A 13,158-nucleotide genomic window follows, 5' to 3' on the forward strand; every position below is an offset into this window, starting at 1 on the left:
TAACAAGGTTTAATTTAGGGTACCCAAATCACCTGGGTAGAGATTTCCAATAAACAAAAGGTCTGGAGAACAGAAGAAAGATCAAGGATTGGAATTCAGTTTTGTAAGTATTCAGCAGTAATGTCTCGGATGACATTCCCCCAACAGAAGGAGGGGGGAATTCTTTCCACTTTATATGCTCAAAAATGAAGACTACTCCATTAGAGCTGAAGGGAGAACAATTTAATCTTGATCTTACAGTTAAAAGTCAGTGATCTAAATGAGATCTCCTTTCCTGAAGCTTGTTTAATCATATTATTTATTGTCATTCATCTGTTATTAGTAATTTTTTTTATTACCATGCTTCCAATCTTGTCTAGTGATTCTCAGAAGATCCTTTTTATTACCTAGAATCCCCAAAGCTCCCTGCACTCATCTGCATCAGGAGGATCCTCCAGATGAGGATCACCTTCTCCCAGATCAGAATCAACCAAGCACTTACCATGAATGCAGTCAATGTTTTAGGGAACATAAAACACAAAAGAATAAAATATGGTAATACTATCTTCCTCTCTCATTAACACCTTCAACTTTGGGAAAATTTAGTTTTGCTTTCAATAACAATGTTCTGAAAAGCCACTAGATGGCGATACTGCCTTCAAAAAGGTGTGTGCGTTTTCGGAGGGTGGTATTAGTGAGCTAGCATAATACTCTAAGGCCTTTTTCATTTTTCCCTTCTCTCTCTTTATTGGATCATCATATGGAAATGTAGTATGCTTTCTGGTTATTGTTTAAAAAACTTTTATTTTGATCACAGTAACATTATTAAAGATACGTTTTTCAGGGCTGGGCACAGTGGCTCACACCTGTAATCCTAGCACTTTGGGAGGCAGAGGTGGGTAGATCATTTGAGGTCAGGAGTTCGAGACCAGCCTGGCCAACATGGTGAAACCCCGTCTCTACTAAAAATACAAAAATTAGCTGGGCGTGGTGGCAGGTGCCTGTAATCCCAGCTACTCAGGAGGCTGAGGCAGGAGAACTGCTTAAACCCGGGAGGCAGAGGTTGCAGTGAGCCGAGATCACACCACAGCACTGCAGCTTGAGTGACAGAGTGAGACTCCGTCTCATAAATAAACAAACAAACAAAGTGTTACATTATAGTTTCTTCTCTAGAAAATGAAGCTAGTTTCAATTAATATGGAAAACATTTTTTCACACAGGACAGTCACATAAAGAGAGAAAGATACTCCATCCTTTTGAAAACCACTGGTGCACTGACTTGGTAAAATAAAAACTAAGAAGAGGGAAACACTGTAGCTGTCAGAAAAACTATACTTAAAAAAACATATACTAAAAGATGAACAGTTAATGAAGAAATGGGGCAAACATCTCTATTCTCAAGTTTTAAAGTTCCCAATGCAGAATGGGACAAAGTATAAATACCAATGTTCAAAATGAGAAAATGACTGAAATTTAAGAAATCATTTTCCCCTCTAATTTTAATCCAGTGGTTCTCTTTCTTTCTTCAATAATAGGCACATGACAGAGTAGATCCACATTGGTCACAGACCCCCAAGTACTAGCTGTAACTCCACCCAGCTTTCCTCAAATTCAAAAAAGGAACATTCAAAATCTAATGAGAGCTGTGGTTGATGCTATTACAGTTGTAAGCTGAAATCTGCTCTATTTACAAACAAAAAACCTTATACAAAATTCTTGAGCACTTCAGTTATTCGATCTATATTAACTACTTAGAAAATAAAAACACTTCAAAGTGACTTTATATTTGCATGAGTATTATAGTAAGGCCCTACCTGGCTCTCTGTTTATAATGAAGCAGAAATATGAATGAAAAATCATTTGTTATATATTTATCTCAAAAAATATCTAGAAAATTTGACACAATACAATAAATCTGTTAAAGGTAGATTTCTTTTAAAATCAGTATGTTATTAAGGTTCACTAGAGCAATATATGTATTTTAAAGGTATTCCATTATATTAATACTACTCCAAGAGATTCTAAAGAAATCAGAATTATTCTCTTAAAAAAAAAAAGAGAAGTTTTAAAGGAGTATATAAACCCCATAATGATAGGATATTTGCTCTTAAAACAAAATGACAGACTGAATTTTCCTCTTATACATTTAACTGAGCAGACAAATTCAGTATACATTACCTGAAGATGCAAAGTTATGAGACTTTAAAACTCTGGTTCTCTAAACTCAAAATTTCTACATCAATCCAGCAGGGCAACAGGGACCACGGCCCAGTGAACATGCCACACCCCAGCACTCCATTGGAACCCAAATTATATTTTAAAATGAAAATCGATGGGAAAATTGAGCCTGATAATATAAAATTTGGCTTTCTAATTAGCTTTTCTGAAACTATCTATTCCAAATGTGCCCAAATAGCTGCATAACAATAATCTATTAGATTAAAATGGTAATTAGCTGTTTTCCATTCCATAGAAAAGGATTTACATAATTAACGACAGACACAAACTTACATTAAGCAAAATCTAACTACAGTGAAATCTCAACCAGCTTAGCAGATAGAATTCTTAATTAACCAGAACTTGCCCAAAATAATAGCCACATTAATTTAGTCATTTATATGCTTCTCAGCTGGGCACGGTGGTTCATGCCTATAATCCCAGCACTTTGGGAGGCCAAGGCAGGCAGATCACTTGTGGTCACAAGTTCGAGACCAGCCTGGCCAACATGGCGAAATCCCATCTATATTAAAAAATACAAAAATTAGCTGGGCGTGGTGGTGCGCATCTGTAGTCCCAGCTACTCGGAAGGCTGAAGCTCCAGAATCGCTAGAACCCGGGAGGTGGAGGTTGCAGTGAGCTGAGATCACGCCACTGCACTCCAGCCTAGGCGACAGAGTGAGACTGTCTCAAATAAAATAAAATACATGTGCTTCTTAAACAGCAGAAGAAAAAAATATACTTCAAGTGAAGTTCTGGATCAAGTACACATTCAGATCAATTTTTCCTTTCAACTTCTACCAAGAGGCACTATTATATATGACAGAAAGAATAAAAATTGGGAATTGAAAACTTAACTATACACCCTTGGCTCTGCCAATATTTTTTGATCTTTAAAGTCACTCAACCCTTCACAATAGCCAGGATAGGGAATCAACGTTAAGTGTCCACTAAGAGATGGACAGATAAAGAAAATGTGGCCTGTAATCCCAGCTATCGGGAGGCTGAGGCAGGATAATCACTTGGACCCCGGAGGTGGAGGTTGTAGTGAGCCGAAATTGCACCACTGCACTCCAGCATGGGCAAAAGAGTGAGACTCTGTCTCAAAAAAAACCAAAACAAAACAAAAAAAGGAAAATGTGGCATATACGCACAATGAAATACTATTCAAGTCTTAAAAAAACAAGGAAATCCTGTCATTTATGACAACATGGATGAACGCGAAGCGCATTGTGTTACGTGGAATAAGGCAGGCACATAAAGACAAATAACTCATCGTTTCACTTATACGTGAAATCTAAAAAACCTCAACTCATAGAGGTAGAGAGTAGAGCTGGTAGTTACCAGATACTGGGCATAGGGAGTATGGGGGGAAGACGCTGGCCTAAGGATATAAAAGTTCAGTTAGACAAATGTAAATTCAAGAGATTTATTGTACAACTTGGCAACTACACTTAATAACAATGTATTCTTGAAAATTGTTGAGAGTAGATTTTTAAGTGTTGGCATACACAAAAAAAATGTGGGGTAATGCATAGTAATTAGCTCGATGTAGCCATTTCACAATGTATACATATTTCAAAATTAAAAAAGGAAAGTAACTCAGCCCTTTCTGGGTCTCAATTCTCTCAAATGCAAAATGAGGGATATAGCTTTTCAGCTTTAAAACAGTTTTAAACTTAAAAAAAAAAAAAACACTCATACAACCCTTTCCTAAAATAAAATGTTAATTTTAAGTGTAGTAGTTAAAACAAATAAAAACCAAGTAACTCTGGTGAAAGTTGGTACAGAGGACTGGAGGTCCAATCACAAAACCCCATCCACAGAACACTTTCTTTCCTTTCTCTGTCTCTCTCTCTCTGTCTCTCTTTCTCTCTTTCCTTCCTCCCTCTCTCCTCCCTTCCTTTCTTTTTTTTTTTTTTGGAGACAGTCTTGCTGGAGTACAGTGGTGTGATCTCGGCTCACTGCAACCTCCGCCTCCCAGGTTTCAGTGATTCTTGTGCCTCAGCCTCCCAAGTAGCTGGGATTATAGGCGTGCACCACCAAGCCCAGGTATTTTTAGTAGAGATGGGGTTTCACCATGTTGGCCAGGCTGGTCTCCAAGTGCTAACCCTCAAGTGATCCGCCTGCCTCTGCCTCCCAAAGTGCTGGGATTTGTACAAGCATGAGCCACTGCGCCCGGCCCACAGCACACTTTCTGAGGGATTTCATGGAACTCAAATAGATCCAAAACATATCACTTATAAACCTCTACTCTAGAACACTATATATGGAAAATACTTTCCAGAATTATGTCACAGGCACTGCAAGATTTAAAAAAATAGACTTTTAACTCTGAAAAATTCAAACGAGAGTTTTTGTTTATTCCTTTAACCAGAAAAAAGCAAAGATTAAATGAAAACATCTAGTCCTAAGACTGCAATCAACTGATGTTTCATTATATTAAATTGTGGTGATACTAAAGAAATGACAGAATTGTCATAAAAGAATTTAAAAATTCTTTAAATGTATTATTTCAGATATATATATATATATGAAAATAAAGACAAGAAAGGAATGGGGTAAATGGACTAAAGATTTATTAAGCCAAATTAATTCCGTATTTTATTTACATAAAACCTACTATTGCATAAAAATATTTTATTTTGAAATCCCACATTAGTTTTAATAAGACAAATCATATTTCACTACCACCAGGCACAAAGAAAGCCAAGTTGGGTATATAATCCAACTTTAGCCAGAAAAGTTCTACCTTTTTGTGTCTTATACACTGAACATCCTCACAACAGTTGGTTTAAATAAAGGGTTCTAGGAAGTTACAAAAACAAAGAACTGTAGATGTAACAATAAAACCTGTCCAAAATAATAACAAAAACAAAGTCTGTAAGTTTAAAAATGCAATTTAAAAGGTTTTCATTAAGAATATTTAATATCTCAATATGCATTAGAAATTTAAGTATAAGTTCACTTCAGTCACACTTAAAGATGTACATTTAAAAAAAATCATTTTTACCTGTGTTAAAGATCAATTTTTAAATTGAGATAATGTATAAAATTACAATAATCAACCCAATATGGTATAAAATTTCAATGTTTTATGTACTAACCATGAAAAGTAAATTTCTCTTTTAAAAAATAAAACTATCAATAAGGTATTCTTAGTATAGCTTCTAATACTAAACTCTAGTATCTACAATATTCATTTGAAGGTATGCTTACCTTTCTTCTGAGCTATATAATCGAGCAAGTCCAAAATCTGCAAGTTTTATCTGCCCTCTGGTGGAAATAAGACAAAATGAACAAAAGGTATTAATTTACTCTAAATTGACAATACACGTTTATATTCTATGCCTAGAACTGATTAAAAAAAAATACCCATGTAAACTTTAACTCTGCTCACACTGCAATATCATCAAGGTAATACACAGAAAGGCAAGTACTGGATAAATTCACAAAACGAGAAAGTAAACAAATCCTTGGATAGTCTTAAAATTATTATAGTAATATGATTATTATAATTACTGTATTATTAGAATAGTATTTTATTACTATTCAGTTCCTATTTAGAAAAGCATACTTCAATGAAAATAAAATGAGATCATTTTTATTACTTAGCAGTAAGACAAATTTCTTGTTCAAGGTAAAGTGCTCAAGAACTAAGCGACATCACTTTTAATCTGTTTAATTCTCCAGTTTTAGAGGGGCTAGGTGCATAGAACACTGTCTTTTAATTAAAATCAGAACCAGGCACGCCTTATTTAAATTAACAAACAGTACCAATTACAAGAGAATTACCAGGGTTCAAATATAAGCTGTTACAAATCTAAGCTTATTTACCTAAGTTTTAAATACGTGAATGTGTATGCGTGTGTACACACTTCCAAAAAGTTCACTTTACAACTGTGACTTTAAAAAAAATTTTCTAAAATCTATTCTCAACCTAAAGCTGAAATTATATTGCTTATTAGATGATCCATTCACATTACTTATTGGAATAATAGCAAACAGAAAAGTCAACTAAGTATTATTTTATATGCATTACAGATTATTATTGGATTTTTTTTTTTTTTTTGAGACCGAGTCTTGCTTGCTTTGTCACCTAGGCTGGAGTGCAGTGGCACAATCTCAGCTCACTGTAACTCCACTTCTGGGATTCAAGCGATTCTCATTCCTCAGGCTTCCTAGCAGCTGGGATTACAGGCGTGTGCCACCACACCGGGTTTATTTTTGTATTTTTAGTAGAGACAGGGTTTCACCCTGTTGGCCAGGCTGGTCTCGAACTCCTGGCCTCAAGTGATCCGCCTGCCTCATCCTCCCAAAGTGTTGGGATTACAGGCTGAGCTGCCCCACCCAGCCACTAACAGCTATTTAACACAACTTTTGAGGTATCCCAAGTTGTAATATTGTTGATTATTTTTATTTTTATTTTTATTTTTGAGCCAGAGTCTCGCTGTGTCACCTAGGCTGGAGTACAGTGGCGTGATCTCAGCTCACTGCAACCTCTACCTCCTGGATTCAAGCAATTCTCATCCTCAGCCTCCTGTGTAGCTGGCATCACAGGCGTGCTCCACCATGCTAGGCTAACTTTTGTATTTTTTTGGTAGAGACAGGGTTTCATCAACGTTGGCCAGGCTGGTCATGAACTCCTGGCCTCAAGTGATCCGCCTGTCTCTACTTCTCAAGGTGCTGGGATTACAGGCATGAGCCACTGTGGCTGGCCTGATTTTTTAAAATAGTTTGTATAAAGTAAACTAAATTTTAAATCTTTTTTAACATAATCAATGTGCAACATCATGTAACGCCGTACCTTTTTTTTATTTTAAAAATTTTAGATTCGGGGGTACATGTGCTTGTTGGTGACATGGGTATTACATGTGTAATAGCAGGGGTTAGGCTTCTGGGGTACCCATCACCCAAATGTTGGACACTGTACCTAACAGGTAACTTTCAACGCTCACCACCCCCGACATGCCCCGCGGCTACAGTTTCCAGTCTATTCTCTCCATGTACATGTCCATGGTAAAACTCATTTTAAATATATATAAAGTTCATACCCATACCTATTATTTAGAAGGATATTGGAACATTTAATATCTCTATGCAAAAAGTTCTTCTTATGACAATAATCCAGACCCTCCATGAGCTGTCTCATAAATGACTTTATGTGATTTTCATTAAAATGAACCAAGCCTGATTCCAGTAGTCCCATCAGATCATGGTCCATATATTCAAACACCAGATAAAATGCACCTAAGAATGAGAATAATTAATACATTAGAAACTTATTCCTACAACTTTTCTAAAAATTCACAATTTTTAACAATAAAAGGCTGGTAGAGGAAGAATTAATCCTTGAAAAGAAGTGTTACTTTGTTACTTTAATAACATTCATCTTTCTCTCTGGACTTAATAATATCAATAAATAAATCCCAAGGAAAACATCTAATCTATTTTCTTCTCCCCCCAAAAAACAGTTACGATTAAAAAAAAAAAAAATCACCCTGCTGTTCTCCATATTGTATAGTTTCTAGGTGTGATTAATGTTTTAGACATCAAATTGTCTCTTAGAAGCTGAATAAAATCAATATAGTTTATCAAAAAATTAAAAGTTGGTAAAAGAACTGCTTTTAATTAAAAAAAAAAGAGTACAGGCCAAGAAAGATGTTAGGTGACTTCTAAATGCCTCAATAAACATGTAATTTAATTCTGTTTATACAGCTCCAGAGTACCTAAAAGCAAGAATTTGAGGAAAAACAATATAATTTGAAATTAAAACTTTATTTTATAAAAAACAGCTTAGTCCTGCTACCAAAACCTAAAATAGCACACAGTACACACAAACAAACTATACAAACGTACTTATGAGAGATTTAGAAATCCTAAAGGAAACTTACACACAAACTGAATGAGAAATATAATTCATTACATTTGTGAAAAGCAGAAAAACTAACACCAAGACAAAAAAGGCATCTGAACTTGGTTCAGATAAGTTCCTAATTTTTAAAACACAGCAAAGAACTCTTGGTAAACTTCCAACAGAAGGAGTCTTTCTCAAAAGTTTATTATGGTACCTCTCTGAAACCAACAACCAATGTCATATTTAATAGGAAAGGCTGGATATTATGTATGAGATTAAAAAAAAAATTCCCAGTGGCTCATGCCTGTAATCCCAGGGCTTTGGGAGGCCAAGGTGGGCAGATCATGAGGTCAGGAGATTGAGACCATCCTGGCTGACACAGTGAAACCCCATCTCTACTAAAAATACAAAAAAAATTAGCCAGGCATGGTGGTGGGTGCCTGTAGTCCCAGCTACTCAGGAGGCTGAGGCAGCAGAATGGCTTGAACCCGGGAGGCAGAGCTTGCAGTGAGCCAAGATCACGCCACTGCACTCCAGCCTGGGTGACAGAGCGAGACTCCGTCTCAAAAAAAGAAAAATCAATATTCAAAAAGCAAAAGACAGCCGGGCGCTGTGGCTCTTGCCTATAATCCCAGCACTTTGGGAGGCTGAAATAGGTGGATCATCTGAGGTCAGGAACATGAGACCAGCCTGGGCAACATGTCGAAACCCTGTCTCTACAAAAACTACAAAAATTAGCCTGGCGTAGTGGTGTGTTATCTTAGTCCCAGCTACTCAGGGGACTTAAGTAGGAGGATGGTTTGAGCCCAGGAGGTAGAGGTTGCAGTAAGCTGAGATTGAGCCACTGTACTCCAGCCTGGGCAATAGAGCCAGACCTTGTCTCAAAGAAGAAGAAGAAAAAAAGAGAGCAAAATACTTCATATATGAAGCAACAATTCACTAGAAAATAAAATTTAAATGACTTCACAATAGAAAAAAATTACTACTAATGACCAGGACTAAACTTTAGCAAGAATTATACAAAACTGGGCGAGGCGTGGTGGCTTACGCCTGTAATCCCAACACTTTGAGAGGCCAAAGTGGGCGGATCACCTGAGGTCAGGAGTTAGAGACCAGCCTGGCCAACATAGTGAAACCCCATCTCTACTAAAAATACAAAAATTAGCCAGGCATGGTGGCGTGCACCTGTAATCCCAGCTGCTCCAGAGGCTGAGGCAGAAGAATCACTTGACCCAGGGAGGCGGAGGTTGCAGTGAGCCGAGGTGGTGCCACTGCACTCCAGCCTGTGCAAAAGAGCAAGATTCCATCTCAAAAAAAAAAAAAAAAAAAAAAAAAAAAAAAAAAAATTATACTAAATTCATTAATAAACACCAAATTGTAAAACTGTGTATTTTTCTCTTTTTTTTTTTTTTTTTTTTTTTTTTTGAGACAGGGTCTCACTCACTCTGTCGCCCAGGCTGGAGTACAGTGGCACCATCACAACTCACTGTAACCCTGACCTCCTAGCTCAAGTGATCTTCCTACCTCAGCCCTCCAAGTGTAGTTGGGGTCATGGGCTCTCACCACCACATCTGGCTAATTTTTCTGTTTGTTTTATTTCTGGTAGAGATGGGGTCTCTCTATGTTACCCAGGTTAGTCTTGAATTCCCCGACTCAAGAGATCCTCCTACCTTGGCTCCCAAAGTGCTAATTACAGGTTTGAGGCACCGTGCACATATAAAACTGTATTTTAAAGCAATTTCAATAAAAGGACCAATGGTTTTTCTCTTTTGTCACCAGGAGTGAGGAGACTTAACTTGACAAAATAATTCTAAAATTATCCTTGAAGAAAACAAACCAGAGTACTAGCCAAAACATTTCTGAAAATAAACACTTGCCCTACTAGAAATTAATATGACCTGTGTCATATTGTAGGGACTGACAGAACAGTGGAAATAATACACACCAGAAAACAAATCCCAGTTATATATCTAATAATTATAAAAATAGCCAATTTAAGTCAGTGAAGAAAGAATAGATAAAATAGTGTTTTGACAAACGTATAATCCCACAAGGAGGTGGACAGTTGTATCAAAGAAAAATGCAATAAAAAGCTAACACATTTCAATTCACTAAACGAAAATGTAGAAGTACTGCCTAAGGAAACAATATGGAAGAAAGATAAAAGGCAAATGATGGCTGCGCATGGTAGCTCACGCCAGTAATCCCAGCACTTTGGGAGATTGGGGTGAGAGGACTGCTTGAGGCCAGGGGTTTGAGACTAGCCTGGGGCGACATGGAGAGATCCTGTCTCTACAGAAATTTAAAAATTAGCCAGGTGTGGTAGTGCACACCTGTAATTCTAGCTACTTGGGGGGCTGAGGCAGGAGGACTACTTGAGTCCCAGAGTTTGGAGTCGGTGGCTGCAGGGCCACTGCATTCCAGCCGGGTGACAGAAGGAGACAGACCCAGTCTCAAAAAAAAAAAAAAAAAGAGGGCTGGGCATGGTTGCTCACTTCTGTAATCCCAACACTTTGGGAGGCCGAGGTGGGTGGATCGCTTGAGGCCAGAAGTTTTGAGACTAGCCTGGACAACACGGTAAAATCCCGTCTCTGCTAAAATACAAAAAAACAGCCAGATGTGGGGCACATGCCTGTAATCCCAGGTACTCGGGAGGCTGAGGTGGGAGGATCACCTAAGCCTGGGAGGTCAAGGTTGCAGTTAACTGTGATTGCACCACTGCACTCCAGCCCGGGTGATAGAGTGAACCCTGTCAAAAAAAAAAAAAAAAAAAAAAAAAAAAAGAAAGAAAAGGACAAACTGGAGAAGTATCTATAACATATACTAGATTAATATCCTTAATATAAAATGAGATCCTATAAAATCAATACAAAAACGGTTGGGTGTGGTGGCTCACGCCTGTTATCCCAGCACTTTGGGAGGCCAAGGCGGGCGGATCACTTCAGCTCAGGAGTTCGAGACCAGCCTGGCCAACATGGTGAAACCCCATTTCTACTAAAAATACAAAAAAGATTAGCTGGGCTTGGTGGTACATGCCTGTACTCCCAGCTACTCGGGAGGCTGACGCAGGAGAATCACTTGAACCCGAGAGGCGGAGGTTGCAGTGAGCCGAGATCGCGCCAGCCTGGGAGACAGACCAAGATCTCAAACAACAACAACAACAAAAGAATCAGTACAAAGAAATACCAATCCCACAACAGAAAATAAGAAATCAAATGAATTGTCAATATGCAAAAGAATGCCTATGTCCAAAAAACACATGAAAAATATTTAATCGCATTACTAAACAAAATATACAAATCAAAGCAACTGTATACCACTTTTAAATTGCATACTCTTTCACGTGGCAAGATTGCAAAGATTTAGCTGTAAGCATGATCACTAAAGCAATGTAATAATAAAACACTTAAAAACAAAACAATACGTCAAAAAAGTTCTTCTAGTATATCTTATGCCACTCCATGTAACTTTGAAAAATGCTGTAGAAGTGTGATTATTGATGTGGAAATGTACTGAGCATGCTGAGTAAAAGTAAGTCAATTATCAAATATATACATACCACTATTTCTGCTGTTATTTAACATTATATTGGTGGCATTATTTAACCCAGAAAGATAAAAGAAGGCATTAATAGTTGCATGGTCCAATACAGTAGCTACTAGCCACTAGCCACATGTGGCTACTGAGCTCTTGAAATGTGGCTAGTTAAAAAATGCTATGAGTTCCGGTATGACTTTGAGAATTATTAAAAGTATATAGAAAAAAATTAAAAATAAAAATGCTTTGAGTGCAAAACACACACTGAATTTTGAAGACAGTACAAAATAAAAGAATATAAAATATCTCAATAATTTGTGGTCTTGATTACATACTGAAATAATCTATTAGATACATTGGGTTAAATGTATTATTTGTTTAGTTGGTTTTTTTGAGACAGAGTCTCACTCTGTTGCCCAGGCTGGAGTGCAGTGGCACGATCTTGGCTCACTGCAACCTCTGCCTCCCAGGTTCAAGTGATTCTCATGCCTCAGCCTCCCAAGCAGCTGGGATTACTGGTGTGCACCACCACTCCTGGCTAATTTTTGTATTTTTAGTAGAGATGGGGTTTCACAATGTTGGCCAGGCTGGTCTCGAACTCCTAACCTCAGGTGATCCACCCACCTCGGCCTCCCAAACAGCTGGGATTACAGCACGAGCCACCGCGCCTGGGTTAAATACGTTATTAATATTAATTTCAACCTGTTTCTTTTTTTAAAATGAAGTTACCAGATGATTTTAAATTAAAATACAATGGCTCACATTCTGTTTCCATTAAACAGCACTGAATTCGAGATTTAAGAATTGACATAGGAAAGCTAAAACTATCTTTAAATGCAGGTAAGTTTTTGGCCTCCAGAGAGCCATAAACACTCAATGACAACAAAAAAATTATTACACACAGTTAAACAGGTTAAAAAAGTAGAATATTACATATAGTAGTCACTAACATCAACCTCCAGTTAAAATATAAAACGGAAGACCCCACTAGTAATAGCTAATCAATTAATTAAATTTAAAAAGCTCACATAAGAAATGTGAGAAATCCTTTAAACTATAAACACTCTTACAAGACAGAAAAGTACACATGAGCAAACGGATAGCAGGGCTAAACATGATAAAGATGTTAATTATCCCTATGTTAGTTTATAAAGTAGACACAGCCCAATTTTTCACGATACTTATTGGTTGTTTTTCTGTAATGTATATCCACATAGAAAAACAATTAAGAATAGCGAAGTAACACCTGAAAGAGAAAGGGGGTATGTGTATACACTACCAGATATTAAACCAGCATACATTTCCATCATTAAAAAGTGTGATACTGGTAAATAAACATGAAATAAAACAGAAAATTCAGAAATATATCCACATACACATGGACCTTTACTATATGATAAAGACGGCATATCAATTCAGTGGGGAAAAGATGGACTTTTTAATTGGTGGTATTGGGATAACTGAATAGCCAGAAAAAAGATAAAACTTGTCTGTCTCTCACACTATACACTAGCATAAAAAGCAAATGAATCTACAAAATTACAAAAAATTAGCCAGGTGTGGTGGTG

At 37.1% G+C, this 13,158-nt stretch overlaps 1 protein-coding gene across 4 annotated transcripts in view; it reads right to left on the reverse strand.

Moving 5' to 3' along the window:
* The window catches only part of CDK13 (cyclin dependent kinase 13), a 145,407-nt gene that overhangs the window by 41,296 nt on the left and 90,953 nt on the right, over nt 1-13,158 (reverse strand). For all 4 annotated transcript variants that reach the window (XM_030795675.1, XM_030795674.1, XM_030795671.1 and 1 more), the window contains exons 6-7: nt 7,257-7,446; nt 5,416-5,472 (exon numbers count right to left, since the gene is read on the reverse strand). In XM_030795675.1, the coding sequence (XP_030651535.1) occupies nt 5,416-5,472; nt 7,257-7,446 (247 nt within the window). The remainder of the gene's footprint in view (nt 1-5,415; nt 5,473-7,256; nt 7,447-13,158) is intronic.

Source organism: Nomascus leucogenys, chromosome 17 (genome assembly GCF_006542625.1).
Source record: "Nomascus leucogenys isolate Asia chromosome 17, Asia_NLE_v1, whole genome shotgun sequence".
Classification (NCBI taxonomy): domain Eukaryota; kingdom Metazoa; phylum Chordata; class Mammalia; order Primates; family Hylobatidae; genus Nomascus; species Nomascus leucogenys.